This window comes from Terrapene carolina, unplaced genomic scaffold (genome assembly GCF_002925995.2).
Source record: "Terrapene carolina triunguis isolate 2854851 unplaced genomic scaffold, T_m_triunguis-2.0 Scaffold62, whole genome shotgun sequence".
In the NCBI taxonomy this organism is placed as follows: domain Eukaryota; kingdom Metazoa; phylum Chordata; order Testudines; family Emydidae; genus Terrapene; species Terrapene triunguis.
In genome coordinates, this window is record NW_020664413.1 from 35963465 (window position 1) to 35982880 (window position 19416).

Below are 19416 nucleotides of genomic sequence, written 5' to 3' on the forward strand. Positions count from 1 at the left end.
GCCCACCAAACCAGGAGTTTTACACCATCTTTGTTCTCTCTCTCTCTCTCTAAGAATTAACAGGCTCCTCATCATGGCATGGTGCACCATGAGCATCGTGGTAGCTGAGAATTCTGAATGCTGTAAAAAAGTGGAAATGCTTTGAATTAACACAGTGAATATTCCACTTACGACAATCAGCTTCATCCGTATCATCTGAACAGTCCCTTGCTCCATCGCACCTCCAGCCTGCAGGAATACAACGGCCATTTCCACAGCGGAACTGCCCACTCTCACACCCTGCAACCAAACAGCAAACCAAGAAGCTTGGTTATAGCGTCACATCAGAACTGATATGGGAGATTGTTCCCATCAACAATTCAGGGACACATTGAGAACAATCATTTTAAACACACTTTTTCAGATAAAACAGTGGGCCAAATTCCACACTCAGTTACACCCAGGCAAGCCCACTGTACTTCAGTAAGGTTGCCCTGATGTACGAGAGAGCAGAATTTGACCCAACATTCAAGTGTAATAACTCTTAATATAGAAGGCTGTTCCTGTCTAGCCTGTTGTATAGTCTCCTTCAATAGTCTACTTTAAGTCAAACAAAGGGGTAAAAGAAAAAAAGCCAAGAAAAGGTTTGCCAGGTATGGAAGCCTATTAAGACAAAAAATGTCCATTTTCATTTCATGGACTCAGATTATACAGACTTAAATGAAGGAGGAAAATGGCTTTCCACATCATTTCTGGAGGCTAAACATTAGTCCCCCCACCTGCACCCCCACCCCCTTGTAGTTCTTAAGTATTTAAGAAAAAAACAAAAAAAAAAAAAAAAACAACAACACACCACACCTCAGAGTTAATCCATTTAGCTGCAGTGGAAATCTCATTTTGCCAGCCCTATACTGGTATCTGGTTTCAAAACATGGATACAGATTTTTTTTTAAATAAAAACATAATATATAAAGTCCACCTCTGTGAGGTACAGGGAAATATATCGCCAATTAACATCTTAGTAGCTTTTTTAAACAAGAATCTGAGCTTTAAAACTTTCTGACTGATGAAAATCTGACCTGCTGTCAATCAAACTCTAAAAGCCACCACCCTATTTGCTATGTCTGTGGATTGAAGACCTGATCAGACAGTTCTTGCTCCCATGTGTAAGAGAATAAAATACACTGTTCATAGCCACTAGGGGAAACATGATCTAAGTCATAGGGAGAGGAGGTGAACATTTAGCCAATCTTCTGGTCCCCAAAACTGAGAAGTTGTAACTCATAATTAGGTTCACAAAGTTCTGTTTCACATAGCCTCAATCAGCACCCTGAAGCAAGGAATACTGAAAGAACAGTTAGTAGCAAAGATCAACTCTTAGAACAACTAAGAAAAAGCAATTTCCTGTTTTAATTAATAATCAAGTGATGAAATTACCATTCAATTATTCCAAGTGACTTGTCCAAAGGAGATAACTTTAGTAAATATAAAGCACAGACACCTACTCTTGAATTCACAATGACATAAATAAACAATGTGTTATCCTAACTTTCATGTAAAACCAGACATACCAACAGGGTCACATAAGCACAGTTAAGTGATGTATTCCTAAGGGATATAAGCAAGCTACTTTATGCAAGGAATGTTGAAATCTGATTGTCTGGTAGTGACATCCTGATTTATAATGTATCCTGCAAATGGTCAAAAATTGCACTCAGATGAATGGTGGTACCGAGTGGTACAGGAGTATGTACACCCAAATACCTTCTATAGACTAATGTATGATGGTGGTTGGTGGTGCAGGTCTGGGGTTGGTGGTGCAGGTCTCTTATCAACTACCTTTAAAACACAACAACCTCCCTTGCAAAAATGCCCTGAAAGAATGTACAAGTTCATCCTGGAATCCCAGACCCTCTCACTAAATTCTGCCCTACAAGACAACATTTCAATTTGAGACTTTAAGGGCCTTTTTAAAGTTTAACTGTTAAACACAGCATATATTAAACAATGTATCAATTAGAACTATTATTGGAAGTAAAACAATCTGTTTCTACATTTATTGCATCAGTAGCATCCAAGAACACAAGAATCCTAATAGCACCTGACTGAAAAAGAAATTACAATATAGAGTTTAATCAACATCCAAAGGGTTTCAGGTTTCTAAGTGGGAAAAGAATATGCTTAAAAACAAACAGCGTGGGAAATAATTTCATGGTATATTATATCATTAGTTTCAAATAATTAACCAGTAAATGTTAAGCATTGTCTATAATACTAATATTTTCTTTTTCCTTTCTTCTACTAAGTTCTTAAACATATCCTTATGGTGACATAAAATGAGATGACACTGGTTACACTTTTTGGAAAGCATTCTAAATACAGCAGACTTCATAGAGTATAAAAAACTGTAACTGAATGTTAACAGAGTATTTGCAAACCAACCAGTTCTTTTATACTCTGTAATACTTTTAAAAATTATAGTTCAAGTCACTCAGAACTACATACAGTAAGTGCTGTACAAATGCCCATTTATACAATTCATCAGCAGACCTATTATAATTCATTTAATTATGGTATTAGTCTTTTCAAATGTAATCTTCCATGCTTGCTTATTTCTCCTTGAAGGCTAGAGTTCTGAAATAACTTTTCAAAAAAGCAAAACAAACTGATGCTTCACATATCATTGCTTTGCATCCTCTTAGTACAAAAGTACTAGTACATTAGATAGTACAAAATGATTGTTTATTTAATAAAAGGGCAGAGGGATCTGGTTGAAAATAAATTATGGGTGATAAAGAGGTAACAGTGAACTGCAGGTTCAAAGACATTTCTCACCAAGGTTTTAAAAGGTATGTTGGTTTTTTTAAACTGTAATCAAAAGAAATTCTGGCCATCAAAAGGAGGAAGTATGCAGAGTACACACAATTATTGTATCCATTGCTAGAAATGTCCACCATCCAAAAAAAAAATTTACAGTAAAATGACTGATTAAATCAATACAAATAATTTCAGAAATAACTCCAAGTGACAACCCATAGAAACATGGCCCTTGATTCAAAATAGAAACTGACATCTACTAAAACCAGCTTCTGAAGGCTTTATACTAGTTTGTGTTCAAGGGCTGAACTGATGTAAGAGGCAGTTACCCTTGTTAAACTAAAGTATTAATTTGGGGGCATATTCTGGAACCATTGCTCACAATGAATAGCACTTACTCATTGGAGTAGTCCATCAAAGCCAACAGGACTGTGTGCATTAGTAAGTGCTATGCCACATATGGATACAGAATCTGTTGCTCTATACTAGGAGGGAGATGTTAGAAGGTAAGGGGTGTCCTCTTGTTAACTGACATTGTTTAAGGTGAAGACTGGATTCACTGAGGGGTTAGTAACTACTGACACTCTATTGTATCAAAGAGTTTCTTTTTAGTAAGTGCCCTTTTTAAAATGGTAAGGCAGTTCATAAATTAGTCCACGACTGCCAAAAATTAATACTAATGAGCTAATTTCAATAGAAATTCTGATTTACCCTGGCAGATGCTGATAAAGCCAGACACTTCTCTCAGGCAAACAGAATCCTGTTAGCAAGATTCCTGCAGGAAATAGTTGTTGGGTTTAAAAATACACAATAAATAATTAAAATTTAGTCTTTATTGTCTTGCTTCATATTTGCTAAGACGAAATGTCTAGGTGACTTTTGAAAGTTCAAAATCCAGAGAATTATTTTTCCTTGCTTTAATTTGATTATATTTTTTTACCCATCAAACTGTGGTGAAACTATCACTCAAATGCCGAGCAAAAAGACAGATGGTAAGATTTTGTGAATCCCAGAAGAACCCATGCAAAGCAGAATCCGAGGTTGTTGTTTTTTTAAATAGTATGGCTTCTGACTTTTCAAAAATTGATGAATGCCCGTTTCAATTTTTAGGGATTCAAAAAAGCAACTGGAAAAAACAAAGCTACCACATCCACTTTATTATAAAGCAATATTGCACTGAAGAATCCAGCCCATAGCTTAAAATTTATCCCTTGGGAAATATACAGAGAGAGTACTGTTCCTGAGGCTTCTGCTAGACTTGCTGTCTCTGGTCCTTAAGCTACAACTGCTGCTGCACCTTCTGTAGCTGTCTGTGTCTGGGATTCTCTTGTAATAGTCTCCTGAGTAAAGACGTCTGGGATTCACAATCCACTTAGGTCAAAACAGAGAAGGCCAATTTCCATGGCACAAAGTAAGCTACTTGTACACAAGATTATGCAGGACTATGACTTTCTATTAGTCTAAAGCATTATAGAGTGATCCTGTGAGGAGCAAAAGATTTGGGGGCAAATTATGAACCAAGCAAAATACTTATAACCACAGCAGAGTGATCCTGGCCTTTAATTCAATATTAAAAGATGAAGCTATATTTGGTATCAAAACAGATGCAGAATATAAAGCATTACACTACCACAATACCACGCCTGGATAGCTGTATTATTTAATGCAATTGTTTATATTCCCCAAGACAATTTAGGGCAAAATTTTCATTTACATCAGTGTAAATCTGGAGTAATCCCCCTTGTCTTTAATGGAGTTATTCTAGATTTACACTGGTGAAATGGATAGAGAATTTGGCCCATTGACTGCATGGGGTTAAAGTGTTTAAATGAAGCTGATGCTAAATACAGACCCAGTGACCCCCTGAGAATTGTAGTAAAGCTCCATTCACCAGCTAATAGACACTATCCAATGCCACACTAGGCCATGTGGAACTCTGCCAGGTGGCAGCGGGTGGGGGTAGTACAAAGCCCTTTCAGCACAGAGGTTTTGGAAGCTGGAGGCTATCTTTAATTTGTAGGTTCTGATCCCTTATGGATTTTCAGCATGAAGGCAGTTTGTTAGGACTTCCCTATTCCTATGCTATATTTGACCCATATTCACATTTGAGTCATACTCAATCCTAATATATATTTGGATAAATATTTAGATTGAAATCTAAAGTCTATATTCAAATCTTTTATGTTCAGGCCCAAATGTGATGCACAGTGCCACACGCTAAACTGAAATTTGGAAAAAGCTGTCCAGGGAGGTAACCAAATGCTGTCTTACAAGAAAGACATAGGAGCTGATCTGGACCTGAAGCTTTAGAGTTTGTATTCAATGAGGTAGACTAGGCACTTTTATTCACCTTCTCTCACATAATAAAGGAACAAGGAAAACTCCATATGAATTCAAAGAAAAGAAAGAAAGAAAGAAAGAAACATAAATCAGCTAAGACCCTTTGCTTGCTTTTCTTCCACCACAAGAACCCACTCACAGATCACATACTGATGCAAGCTTTCTAACATGACACGAGACTGCTTTTTCTCCACAAAAAGAAAACTGCAGATTATTAAATACTTAAGATACTCCTATTTAAAAAAAAAATCATGTAAATTTAAACCTTAGTTTCTTTAAAATTATTTGGTGTACTAGTAATAGTAAACTGGCAGATTCTAGGTCTCATTTCCTAATGAGGTTGCATCTCCCAGCCAACCTAACAATCTTGAGTGCTCGAAAAATGCTATTTATATAGGCCTCTCAAGTGCTAGCATGCTTAGCCCCAGCCTAGGACTACTGTTGTGACTGCTCAGAGGACAAAATTTCCCAAGAAACCCTGTTCAAGGAAGGATTGGAAGGGGACTGTCCTGAACCATGGACAAGGTTCCCTCTGTAGTGAGGGAATGAGGGACGTTCCAGCCCATCCTGCTCACAGACCACCAGTCTCTGGCCATAAGCAGCCAGCAGTATGAGTGGTGTCCCCCTCGATGATCACATCCCCTGTTCAATTGTAAGGGTTTCTAGAATGGGATAATACTGGCCCAGGAGGGTCCCTCACCTAACTTTAAAGAGCGAGTACACCCTGCTATAGTCTTCATTTGTAAAATATATACAGTTTGGTGATGATTCGTTAGTGTGTGTTATGTGCTATATGATGCTAAATATTAGTATTGTGTTGCCAATTAAAGTTATAAGAAACATGCAGAAGGAGCAAATAGAGTAGCTCATAATGAGAAACAAAGTGGTACCTGGCAAAATTATGCTGTTAAATTCCACATTTATACATTAAATTGATATTTCATTGCAACAATAAATCTACACAAAATTAATACTCTATCAAATAATGTATCGGTATTAAAGGCAAATTATTCAAACAAAAAATCACTTTAAAACAAAATACCCTTCAGCCATGTTATTGTGCCTTGTTATTAAAAGGCATGTGGTACAGATTACCTTTGGACAAGCTCTTTGGGGCAGGAAACATGTCTTTCTAGATTGAATATTTGGAAACTTGGCAAGAGCAAATGGGACAAAAGCCCAGTTTTGTTAAAAAAGTGGGGTGGGACCCCTAGCAGGCGTGGAGGAATGTATGGGGGGGGGCGCGAGTGGCAACATCAGCCCTACACTGGAGAGAGGACTAGGGAGAGCGGCTAGGGACGGCTGGCCCGCCATGTGTGCAGACAGGAGAGGGCATCGGACAACCCCACACACGGGGATGAGAGGGGGGCCTTGGGCAGCCGCGCACATGGGCGGGCAGTAGGGGGGACTTGGAGGACCAGCCCCCCACGCAGGAGGGCAGCAGGGGGGCTCAGACCAGCCCCACATGTGGGGGGAGGGGGTCACGGGTGGGCAGCTGGGGGGCTCAGGCCGGCCACGGGTGCCAGTGGGGAGTGGTCCTGAGTCTGGCCCCCCGTGGGCAGGAGGCAGGGAGGGCTCAGGCCAGCCTTGTATGCGGGGGGTGGTGAGGGGGAGCTCGGGCCAGCCTGGGGGTGTCCTGTTTTCCCTTTGGGAAAATGTGGTCACCCTAAGGATAGGTAAAATGTTAGCAAATACATTTCCAACTGGTGCATGTGTTGATTGTACTGACAGACCATGCAGATCCAAATGAATACTGTTCGTCACTCATGCAGTTACCATCAGGGTTTAAAGGGAGAATAAACCTATCCTGCAGAAAGTTCAAGAATAAACCAGATGAAAGAAAAACTCATCCAGGAAAGCTCTGCAGTTTTCCTCAAATTGATGGGTGGCGTTTGCCCCCATGGAATGAACAGAGGTTTCCATCCAGATATCTATGTAGATTTTGGGAGAATATATGGATTCTGGGGTCAGAAACCCCTTTGCCTTTGCTAGGAAGAATGGTAAACCCAACCTTTACCCCATCTATTTGGAGACAACTCTGCAAGGTTCCCTTTGCTGAGTTTTCCTATCATATGGCCCCCTCTCATGGGTTTCTCTGAAGGGAGGAGGGGGGCTTGGTTTCACACATATTGTCTCTGATTGTCTCATTCCCAAATTACAGCCAGTCTAGGAATGTTATATGCCTGATCAATATGTACTGTACCTGACTGAAATTAGGGTTATATAGGGCTCAGTGAAGCGAATGACATATCACAACATGGCTTTCTCATTCTGTTAAGGCACTTGGGCCGCGCCTCATTCCAGAAAGAGTACAACCTGACTTTCAGAACACTGCAAAACATTCCACATGACATTTGGCCTAAGCAATTTCCATTCTGTTTTGCTCTCTGAGGCTATGTCTACACTACAGAATTAGGTCGGATTTATAGAAGCCGGTTTTATAGAAACCGGTTGTATGCAGCCGATTGTGTGTGTCCCCACCTAAAATGCTCTAAGTGCATGAAGTCGGCGGACCGCGTCCACAGTACCGAGGCTAGCGTCGACTTCCGGCGCATTGCACTATGGTACCTATCCCACAGTTCCCGGAGCCTCCGGCGCCCATTGGAATTATGGGTTGAGATCGCAATGCCCGGATGATGCAAAGCAGTGCCGCGAGGGGTTCTGGGTACATTGCGTCAGGCCCCTCCCCCGCCGTCACAGCAACGGCAGACAATAGATTCGCGCCTTTTTACCTGGGTTACCTGTGCAGACAACATACCACGCCAAGCATTGAGCCCGCTCAGCTCAGCTCACCGTCACCATATCTCTTCCGGGTGCCGGCAAACGTGGGACTGCATTGCTAAACAGCAGCAGCAGCTTACTGCCTTTTGGCGGTAGACGGTGCAGCATGACTGATAGCCTTCATTGGCGATCTGGGTGCTGGCAGCTGTGGGGCTGGCAGCCGTAGGGCTGCATTGCACCAGCCCCTTGCCTTTTGGTAGAAGATAGTATATTACGACTGGTAACCGTCGTCATCGTACTGCAGTGGCTGTCGATCATGGGCACCCGGGCAGACAATGATGGTTATCAGTCGTAGTATGCTATTTTCTGCCAAGTGCCCAATATTGTCTGCTAAGCACCCAGAAGAGGCCGAGGGCTATCTGGGTGCTGGCAGACATGGGGCTGGCAGCCGTGGGGCTGCATTGCACCAGCCCCCTTGCCTTGATGATGATGGTTATCAGATGTATTATTCGCAGGATGGGGCAACATTGCTACACAGCAGCAACCCCTTGCCTTTTGGGCAGAAGATAGTATATTACGACTGGTATCCATCGTTGTCATACTGCAGTGGGCATCATATTGTGCAGTAGACCTGAAGGCTTACTGCCAAGCGCCCAGTATTTGCTGCCAAGCACCCAGAAAATGCCAAGGGCTATCAGTCATGCTGCACCGTCGTCTTAAGATGTAAAAAATAGATTTATTCTCCATTCATTTGCTTCCCCCCTCCCTCCTGCTAAACCCAGGCTTTTGAGTTCAATCTTTGGGGGGGGGGGCATTCTGTGTGACAGTTGTTTGTGTTTCTCCCTGATGCAAACCCACCTTTCTTGATTTTAATTCCCTGTACCTGTACGCGGTGTCACTCGCCCCTCCCTCCCTCTCTCCCTCCCTCCCTCCCTTCTTCCCCTGGTCCGTCAGATACTACTTTCGCGCCTTTTTTCAGACCAGACGCCATAGCCAGCACTGGGATCATGGAGCCCGCTCAGATCACCGCGGCAATTCTGAGCACTATGAACACCACGCGCATTGTCCTGGAAAACATGCAGAGCCTCCTGGACATGCCAAAGCCAAACCAGGACCAGCTGAGGAGGAGGCGATTGCAGCGCGGCGACGATAGTGATGAGGAAATTGACATGGACCTCTCACAAGGCACAGGCCCCAGCAATGTGGAAATCTTGGTGTTACTGGGGCAGGTTCATGCCGTGGACCGCCGATTCTGGGCCCGGGAAACAAGCACAGAGTGGTGGGACCGCATCGTGTTGCAGGTCTGGGACGATGCCCAGTGGCTGCGAAACTTTCGCATGCGTAAGGGCACTTTCATGGAACTTTGTGACTTGCTTTCCCCTGCCCTGAAGCGCCAGAATACCAGGATGAGAGCAGCCCTCACAGTGGAGAAGCGAGTGGCGATAGCCCTGTGGAAGCTTGCAACGCCAGACAGCTACCGGTCAGTCGGGAATCAATTTGGAGTGGGCAAATCTACTGTGGGGGCTGCTGTGATCCAAGTTGCCAGGGCAATGAGAGACCTGGTGATATCAAGGGTAGTGACTCTGGGAAACGTGCAGACCATAGTGGATGGCTTTGCTGCAATGGGATTCCCAAACTGTGGTGGGGCGATAGATGGAACCCATATCCCTATCTTGGCACCGGCACACCAAGCCACCGACTACATAAACCGCAAGGGGTACTTTTCAATGCTGCTGCAAGCCCTGGTGGATCACAAGGGACGTTTCACCGACATCAACGTGGGCTGGCCGGGAAGAGTACATGATGCTCGCGTCTTCAGGCAGTCTCTTCTGTTTCGAAAGCTGGAGGAAGGGACTTTCTTCCCAGACCAGAAAATAACAGTTGGGGATGTTGAAATGCCTATCGTGATCCTTGGGGACCCAGCCTACCCCTTAATGCCATGGCTCATGAAGCCATACACAGGCAGCCTGGACAGCAGTCAGGACCTGTTCAACTACAGGCTGAGCAAGTGCCGAATGGTGGTGGAATGTGCATTTGGCCGTTTAAAAGCGCGCTGGCGCAGCTTACTGACTCGCTCAGACCTTAACGAAAAGAATCTCCCCATTGTTATTGCTACTTGCTGTGCGCTCCACAATATATGTGAAAGTAAGGGGGAGACATTTATGGCGGGGTGGGAGGTTGAGGCAAATCGCCTGGCCGCTGATTACGCGCAGCCAGACACCAGGGCGGTTAGAGGAGCACAGCAGGGCGCGGTGCGCATCAGAGAAGCGTTGAAAACCAGTTTTGTGACTGGCCAGGCTACGGAGTGAAACTTCTGTTTGTTGCTCCTTGATGAACCCTCTGCCCCTCCCCCACCACCCTGTTAACTCTACTTCCCTGCAAACCAACCACCCCACCCTCCCCTACTACCCTCCCCCCCTTCGAGCACCACTTGCAGAGGCAATAAAGTCATTGTTGCTTCACATTCATGCATTCTTTATTAATTCAGCACACAACTAGGGGGATAATTGGAAAGGTAGCCCGGGATGGGTGGGGGAGGAGGGAAGGAAAAGGACACACTCCAATTTAAAACTTTAAAACTTATTGCTATGGAAATCATCTAGGGTGGAGTGAGTGGGTGGCCGAAGGCCCCCCCACCGTGTTCTTGGGCGTCTGGGTGAGGAGGCAATGGGACTTGGGGAGGATGGCTGCTGGTTACAGAGGGGCTGTAGCGGCGGTCTCTGCTCCTGCTGCCTTTCCTGCAGCTCAACCATACGCAGGAGCATATCACTTTGATGCTCCAGCAGCCGGAGCATCGACTCTTGCTTTCTGATTACAAGTTGACGCCACCTCTCCTCTTCAGCCCGCGTTTCAGCACGCAACTTCTCATCTTCAGCCCGCGATTCAGCACGCCACCTCTCCTCTCGCTCATATTGGGCTTTTTTAAAATCAGTCATTGACTGCCTCCACGCATTCAGCTGTGCTCTGTCAGCGTGGGAGGCAGTCTGAAGTTCAGTAAACATTTCGTCACGCGTCCTTCGCTTCCTTCTTCGAATATTCACTAGCCTCTGCGAAGGAGTAAGATTTGCAGCTGGTGGAGAAGGGAGAGGTTGTTAAAAAAGATACATTTTAGAGAACAATGGGTAGACTCTTTCACGTTAGATTTTGCTGTTCACAACATCACACAGCACATGTGCTTTCGTTACAAGGTCGCATTTTTCCTCTTATATTGAGAGTCTCCTGGTTTGGTGTGAGAGATCACTCACGCAGTGCCAGGACACAGATTTCAGCTTGCAGGCAGCCATGGTAAGACATATAGTCTTTGGGCTTTTTTAACCTTCTTAACATGTGGGGATGGTTTCAAACAGTTCTGCCCTCATTTCCCATACCAAGCACCCGTGCCATTTAAAATGGGTTTGCAATGTAAAAGGAGGGGCTGCGATTTCAGGTTTAACATGCAGCACAAACCCAACTAACTCCCCTCCCCCTCACACCCAATTCTCTGGGATGGTCACTTCAACCCTCCCCCCCACCGCGTGGTTAACAGCGGGGAATATTTCTGTTCAGCAGACCAGGAAGGGGCACCTCTGAATGTCCCCTTAATAAAATTGCCCCATTTTAACCAGGTGACCGTGAATGATATCACTCTCCTGAGGATAACAAAGAGCGATAAGGAATGGATGTTGTCTGCATGCCAGCAAACACCGGGACCATACGCTGCCATGCTTTGTTATGCAATGATTCCAGACTACGTGCTACTGGCCTGGCGTGGTAAAGTGTCCTACCATGGCGGACGGGATAAGGCAGCCCTCCCCAGAAACCTTTTGCAAAGGCTTTGGGATTACATGAAGGAGAGCTTTCTAGAGATGTCCCTGGAGGATTTCCGCTCCATCCCCATACACGTTAACAGACTTTTCCAGTAGCTGTACTGGCCGCGATTGCCAGGGCAAATTAATCATTAATCATTAAACACGCTTGTTTTTAAACCATGTGTAATATTTACAAAGGTACACTCACCAGAGGTCCCCTGTGTGCCCTCAGGGTCTTGGGTCAGTTCGGGGGTTACTGTTTCCAGGTCCAGGGTGACAAACATATCCTGGCTGTTGGGGTAACTGGTTTCTCCGCTTCCTTGCTGCTGTGAGCTATCTATGTTCTCTCCATCCTCATCTTCCTCGTCCGCCGAACCCGCTTCCCCGTTTGCAGAGAGGGACTCATAGAACACGCTTGGGCTAGTGGTGGCTGCACCCCCTAGAATGGCATGCAGCTCCGCGTAGTAGCGGCATGTTTGCGGCTCTGCCCCGGACCTTCCGTTTGCGTCTCTGACTTTGTGGTAGGCTTGCCTTAGCTCCTTAATTTTCACGCGGCACTGCCGCGCGTCCCTGTTATGGCCTCTGTCCTTCATGGCCTTGGAGATCTTTTCTAATGTTTTGCCGTTTCTTTTACTGTTTCGGAGTTCGGCGAGCACTGCTTCATCTCCCCAGATGGCGATCAGATCCTGTACCTCCCGTTCGGTCCAGGCTGGAGCTCTTCTGCGATCCTGGGACTGGGACTGGGACTCCATCATGGTTACCTGTGCTGATGGGCTCTGCATGGTCACCTGTGCTCTCCACGCTGAGCAAACAGGAAATGAAATTCAAACGTTCGCGGGGCTTTTCCTGTCTACCTGGCCAGTGCATCTGAGATGAGAGTGCTGTCCAGAGCGGTCACAATGAAGCACTGTGGGATAGCTCCCGGAGGCCAGTAATGTCGAATTCCGTCCACACTAACCCAATTCCGACCCCCTAAGGCCGATTTTATCGCTAATCCCCTTGTCGAGGTGGTGTTAGGAAACCGGTTTAAAGGGCCCTTTAAGTCGACAGAAAGGGCTTCGTAGTGTAAACGTGTCCAGGCTTAAGTCGATTTAACGCTGCTAAAGTCGACCTAAACTCGTAGTGTAGACCAGGCCTTATACACAGTGTTCTGACACAGTAAATTAAAATGAGTATTTCCAGCATTCATGAAATTGTACTTGGATAATTAGTTATATATCTGTAAAGATAGCAAAATGCCTAAATATATAGTGACTGGAATCTATTTGCATATGGATCTCAAACCCTTATTTAAAAAAAGCCACATGATGTCTCAGAGTGCTGAATTTTGCATTTACACCTCGGAAATCAGCTCCTTATTGATTATATAGCATGGGAAACACACATGCACCATCTTTTCCAGCTAATGTGGGGAATGTGTTGCACTTGTTACATTCTCTTTTCCATTTGCGACTAGAATACTACAGAATTAGGAAAATAAGGAAGACTGTAGTTGTGGAATAAAGCTATACAATATGATCTGAAGGCAAAGCAAGATTTGGACACTTCAGAAATAACTCAGACTTCTGGGACAGAGGTCATATACTATATGCTTGGAAAAGAAAGATTTAACTTGAAAAGCAAAGGGTCCAATTCTCCACTAACCCTACCTTGGGTTGGATGTCTAGCTACCCAATCTTAATTGTGGGACTTTCTCAAAATTAAGCAGAAAGCCAATAGTGAAGGCTTTTTTATATCTTGCCAAATTGCAGAAAATGTCATTTCTTGCCCATCTGCCTCCCAAAAAAACTGTGATGATTCCACACAAATAAGTCAAATAATTTGATTTGATATTACTAAATCTGATATCAGCTGTGGATATTTGTGGGGGGAGGGGAAGCAAGGGGGAAGGAGGATAATAGGAGGGGGAAATTTGTTTTCTCTCTTATTTGTACATTTCTTTCTATGAGCCCACCTGGAGACTGCTCCATCTCGGATAGCTCTGTGTGATACCTGTTTTGATTTTATACAATCAGCTGCCCTGCCCCTTTGAGAGGGACAAATCCTGTCCTTTCCCCAATGGACATAGTTTGTGGGGGAGGACAGGGGGCATGATCCCCACCAAACTGAAAGCCACAGGCAAGCGTGGAATTTGTACCCCTCCTCCCCCACAAGAAGCCCCATTGGCCTGACTAGAGCTCCCCCACCCCCAAAAAAAAAATTATAGAAGTCAAACTACACCTATGCTTTCCCCCCGCCATGGTTTCCATAAGGAGTTGCACTGAATGTGTCTATACACTCAGAAGGGACCGCAGGATCCTATTTTTGTTAATTCTCATTTTACTCAGGTGTTCTTAATGCAATGTATCTTGCATATACAAAAACAACAAAAGTGCATATCATGCAAGGTAAATTCAGAAGTACAGTGTTTCAGAGAGGACGATGTCAGGTTTGTAAAGTTTCCTCTATTGAAACAGGTTAGCAAAAAGTACTGTGTGCTCTCAGTACAAAAAAAGGATTTCTATCAAGGCATGTAGGGGACAAGATCCTCTGTTGGTGTAAATCAGCATAGCTACATTGAAGTCAGTGGAGCGAGGCCAGTATACACCAGCAGAGAATTGGGGTATATTCTGCATTACTAGATGCTGGATTCCAAAAAGTACTGTGCATACTTTGCATCTGTGTGTGCACATGCACTCCACACACACACTCAGCAACTAAATCTGAAATGAGAATATACACAACACACACTTATTGTATCTATGTGAAAGGAAAACTTCAGTACCAAATGTCATCTTAATAACATTCATGCAAACTCTTTTAACAATTAGAATATAGTCATTTTATGTAGGTCAAACTATAACCTTTTTATTTTCCAGTTATTTTAATACAGTGATAAAGGGGAGGCTATAGGTTCATTTCTGAGAATGCCTTTACATAAATCCAAGAATTAAAGAAATTCAGGATTTTAATCTACTGAAACTAAGCAGAAAAGCTTTCCTGCAAAGAAAAAAGGGTTCAACTCTCCTGCAGACATGAAGTTCAAAGGAATGACACTGTAAATGCCTCCTAGCAACATTCAAGATATTCATAATCCTCATCCTCTATAACTTCACTTAGCTCTTTTAACTGAAAAATTCTACAAATGCAAATAGGCTGTTAAAAATAGAAAAAATTTTAAATTAATTTCCTAACAAATCTATTTATTTTTCATTTTCTCCAAATATGAATTTGAACTAATAATAGGGGGAACAAGCTCTTGGTTTTCAGACAAGTCATAAATGAACCATTTAACCTGTAAGAGATCAACTTCCAAAACAATCCAACTTGTAAATAAAGTTCATGTGTTCGAATAAAGTGTTATGCTACCTGGATATTATTTATCACTGATTCCAATAATACTGAAAAATTACGATATTTTTATAAATTTAGGTCATGCTTAATCAGCAACACCAATACTAAATGTGAAAAAAGCTTTCTAACAATTAAAAATAAATCATATATTATGCCTATGTATATGCATGCATGTGTTCATATTCTTATCTTCATTTTGATCTAACTACACTTCTATATTCATGAAATTTTCTTTAAAAATCCACGGCTTGTTTCTACCAATGAACTAAAAAAAAACCCAGCAAATCTGTATCACCCTCATCCTTTAAGAAAGCAGAAATAAGAAATAATCTTTATTAATGTGGGCTTAATGTAATAGGTAGATGACCTAAATGTAAAAGGTAACGTTTCCCATTACTTCTAAAGTATACATCCCTTAATCATATAGGACATGAGCCTGCATCCATCGAAGGAAGTTTCCCCTATTCTTCAACAAAAAGAGGATCAAACCATAGAGAACCTGTCATGAATCTATCTTTACAAATTCTTTCTTTATTATACATTTTTATTAAAGTACTTTTAAAGGTGTCCAGTATAAAATTAGTTGTACTCTTATTTTACAAAATTTATTTTGTGATTAACTTTAGAGAGGCAGAATTTTTGGTAATAACTACTAGCCTTTACAAAATGTCAATGGTTTCAGATACACTATACGGAAAGAACATGTTTTGCACTAAATTGGATAATATTAACCAGTTGCCTTCACATTTGGTATCTTAATCCATATAAATCAGCTGTGATTGTATTAGCTGGATAAGTGAAGCACACACTGTGGATCTCTAGTGAAGCACACTCTGCTGAGCTCTACTATTGCTGTTCAAAATCGCTTTGTTGTGAAACACATTAAATATGCAAAAATCTATTCTAATTGACCAAATTACATGAGGAGGAGGAAGAACAAGCAAACTGGAAGAAAGTAAAAGGCACCCTCAACTACTCACAAAAAGAAGCATCCCAAGCATTTTCATAAGAATGAAACTGGCTAATAGCCCCAAGGCTGCTACAGAATAACAATTGGGCAATGGGGGACCAAGTGTGAAAACCTCCACGAATTGGAAGTATTTACAACTGTATAGCATGTGGAAAACAATGACAAAACCCATGCTCAGATAACTCTGACATGTCATGTATAGTATACACCATTGGGAAATTCTGATGAATGCAGTTTCAAGCTACAAAACCATCCCCTCAGCAAGCCACTTTTAGTTGAATGGTTTTGAGGTACTTTTAATAAACTTCCTATCCAATCAGCTGCTTACTCTCAAAATTAAATCTCATGCCACTGCCAGATTTAATTAGATTGGATGCAATTAAGTTATCTATCCTAAGGGGTGATGAGTCCTGGCAGCTCCAGGTATCAGCCCAAAATGATGCTTTCCTAATGCACTAGGCAAGACTGAATCTTTAAAAAATCCATTATATATTTCATTGCTATATTTAAGAAGACACATAACGTATAATAATTTGCAAAAAAAAAAAAAATGCCTGTATTGACCAAACTTTATTTGGGAATATTCTCATAAATTCTTCAATGCAAGAAAAAATAATTTTAGGTGTTAGTTAAATGCAAGTTTTAAGTGCACATAGGAAAAGATACTTCTCTCCACACAGCACATCCACATATCTATGGTCAAATCCTGCTTGCCTTTACCACTCAAGTAGCACCACTGTAACTAATGGAACTGCCCAGGCAAGTAAGGCAAGTTGGGTTTGGCCCCTATGTTCGGTCTTCTAGAAAATTGTTTGTTCCCTAATTTAAACACTGCTCATGCTTGCCTCAATGGTCCATTTTATTAACTAATTCCATCCATTTATTATTCTTTCTATAAAATATTTGTTCCACACTTGTTTTTAATATGGGGAGTCTAACCCTACTGCCACTGAAGTAAATGGCAAAACTCCCACTGATTTCACCAGGAGCAGAAGCAGGTCATAAGGATTTAAATTATGCTGTCTTTGCCTCAAGCATTTACCCATGTAAAATCCTTGGATCCTGTCCTGCTGCCCTTTTTCACTAAGCCCAATGCAACTACTCACAAAAATAAGGGATGCAGGATTGGACCCCCTTATCTGCCCAGTTTTTAACCATTCCATTCATCTTTTGAAAGAAACACACTCATTGCTGCAGACAGTCTATATGCAGACAAAAGCAAACATTGGCTTCAACGGGAGTTTGGCCCAGGTAGGGACTGAAGACTGGAACTGTATAAACTATACGGGCAAAAGCACATTTTACCAGTAGGAGCTCCGTCTACACTGGGAGGGTGGGCTGGTGTATAGTGTACAGCTGCTATCGCTATACTGGGCATAGCTCCACTGGCTAACCTTTTCTGGTGTAGACCTGGCCTCAACTTCAATTTTCTTCTCACACGGTCTCAAATCCAGGCTCCAGCACAAGCCCAACAGCACTGCAGTCCATGCCTCACAAACCACGTCAGCTGACCTGGACCAGTCGCAGCCATGCCATGGGTGTTTTATTGCAGTGTAGACATACTCTTACTTAACTCTTTATGCACAATGAGTAGTCCTATGGAAGTCAATGTGACTATTCCCAGTGAATAAATTAAGCATTTCCATAAGTCTTTTCAGGATCGGGGCTTTAGTGTGGTGATAACCAGGCTGATTTTTCTATTGGACTAGGCAATAGGAGCATTTAAACAGAAACAAAAAGGTGAAGTGTCAGGGGCAAAACAGATATGTGACCGTTACCGCTAATAGGTATGATACTTAGCTGTCATGAGTCATCCGTTTTCAAATTTTACTATTGCTATTGTTTACTTTAGGGTGTTTAATTATTTGTAAATTATCAAAGTGCCTGTTTCTTCCCCAAAGAGATGTCCAAATTCCTAAAGCACTTCGGGTATTAAAGTTTTGATGCATTTGCCACACCCAAACTAGGTCAGAAGGGTCATAGCAATTTTTTATTTCCACTATTAGGCAGCCATTTCTATATACTCGACTGCATTCAGTCACAGGACAAATCCCATAGCAGGAGATAACTCCCTAGCAAGGGCTCAGGGAGTTTGGCCCCAGCGCTGTCCTCCTCACTCAGGCAAAACTCACACTGGAGAAATGGGCTTTTTGCCTCAGTAAGGAAGACAGAATAGCCCCTCTACGCGTATCTGAGATTCAATTCAGATTTCCTGGTGTTCTGCCAGTTCACATTTGTCAACACCCAGATTAATTACTACAGTGAATACCTTTCAAGTAGCCACAGAGGTAATGAAAAGAATATTAGTGCTTCAGTGCATTTACACAATATTAGGAGCTAAACTGGTTTTAAATGGTGAAGTGGGCCAGGTTTTTAAAGGGCGCCCTGGGGCTCCTTTGAAAAGAGAGAGGAAGGGCAGAATCTGAAAAACTAATAAAGAAAGCTCCTACAATCACAAGCAAAATGCCAGAAGCACGTCTGCTAATTTCAGACCAGTATGTACCCTATTCACTACAAGTGCAATAGTTTAAAAGCCTATTATACCTCGTAAAAGTAAAAATTAATGCATGAATAGCCTTTTCATATAGCAAAAATGCCAATATTAGTTACAGTAGCATTCTTGTCATGGTTTTAAATCTTCCATCTTGTTTATTGTATCATATATTGGGTCCAATCCTGCAATCTTTGCTCAAAAGTAAACACATGAGCAGCCCCTTTGAAGTCAAGTGCTATGCTTACATGAGAGAATTTTACCAAAGTATTCCCACTAGTACTAACACTAGTTCCTTGTAGCTCTGATGGGAGCCCTACTGCAAGCAAGGCTCCAGGGGCTTACTTGTTAGTTAAGCTTACTGAAGAGTAGGTTCAGTTGACACAGCATTAGTCATAATTCCAGTCACAATTAAATGAGAGCTCTCATTGGTACTGACATGGTGGGAGCACCAATTGAAATTTTTGGGGTAAACTTTCCTATTTTAGGCATGCCTGAAAGGATTGTTCACGTGAGTATAAGGCCCGATTCTGCAGCCCTTACTTCCCCAAACCAAAGGAGAATCACAATAGTATATTTCAGGGGTTCTCAAACTGGGGGTCGAGACCCCTCAGGAGGTCGCGAGGTTATTACAAGGTATATTTCCTTGATCAGTAAATGTATATCAAGGTTTTTTGAAGATGAAAATCACTCCATAAGTGCTAGACATTATTATATTATTATTATTATTTTGATTCCTGCAACATCTGTATATGATACCAGTTGGTTTGTTCTAACCATGCTGCAAACCACAATAATGGCCCCAATCCTGCAACCTGTAATATACAAGCAGACAGGGCCGGCTCCAGGGTTTTGGCCACCCCAAGCAGCCAAACAAACAAACAAACAAAAAAATTTCAAAAACAAACAAACAAACAAAAAAAGCCGGGATCGCGATCTGCGGTGGCAATTCCGCGGGAGGTCCTTCGTTCGGAGCA

At 42.5% G+C, this 19416-nt stretch overlaps 1 protein-coding gene across 1 annotated transcript in view; it reads right to left on the reverse strand.

Moving 5' to 3' along the window:
* Positions 1-19416, reverse strand: part of LRP2 (LDL receptor related protein 2) — a 179802-nt gene that overhangs the window by 152655 nt on the left and 7731 nt on the right. The window contains exon 2 of the mRNA XM_029910515.1: positions 172-279. Within this exon, the coding sequence (XP_029766375.1) occupies positions 172-279 (108 nt within the window). The remainder of the gene's footprint in view (positions 1-171; positions 280-19416) is intronic.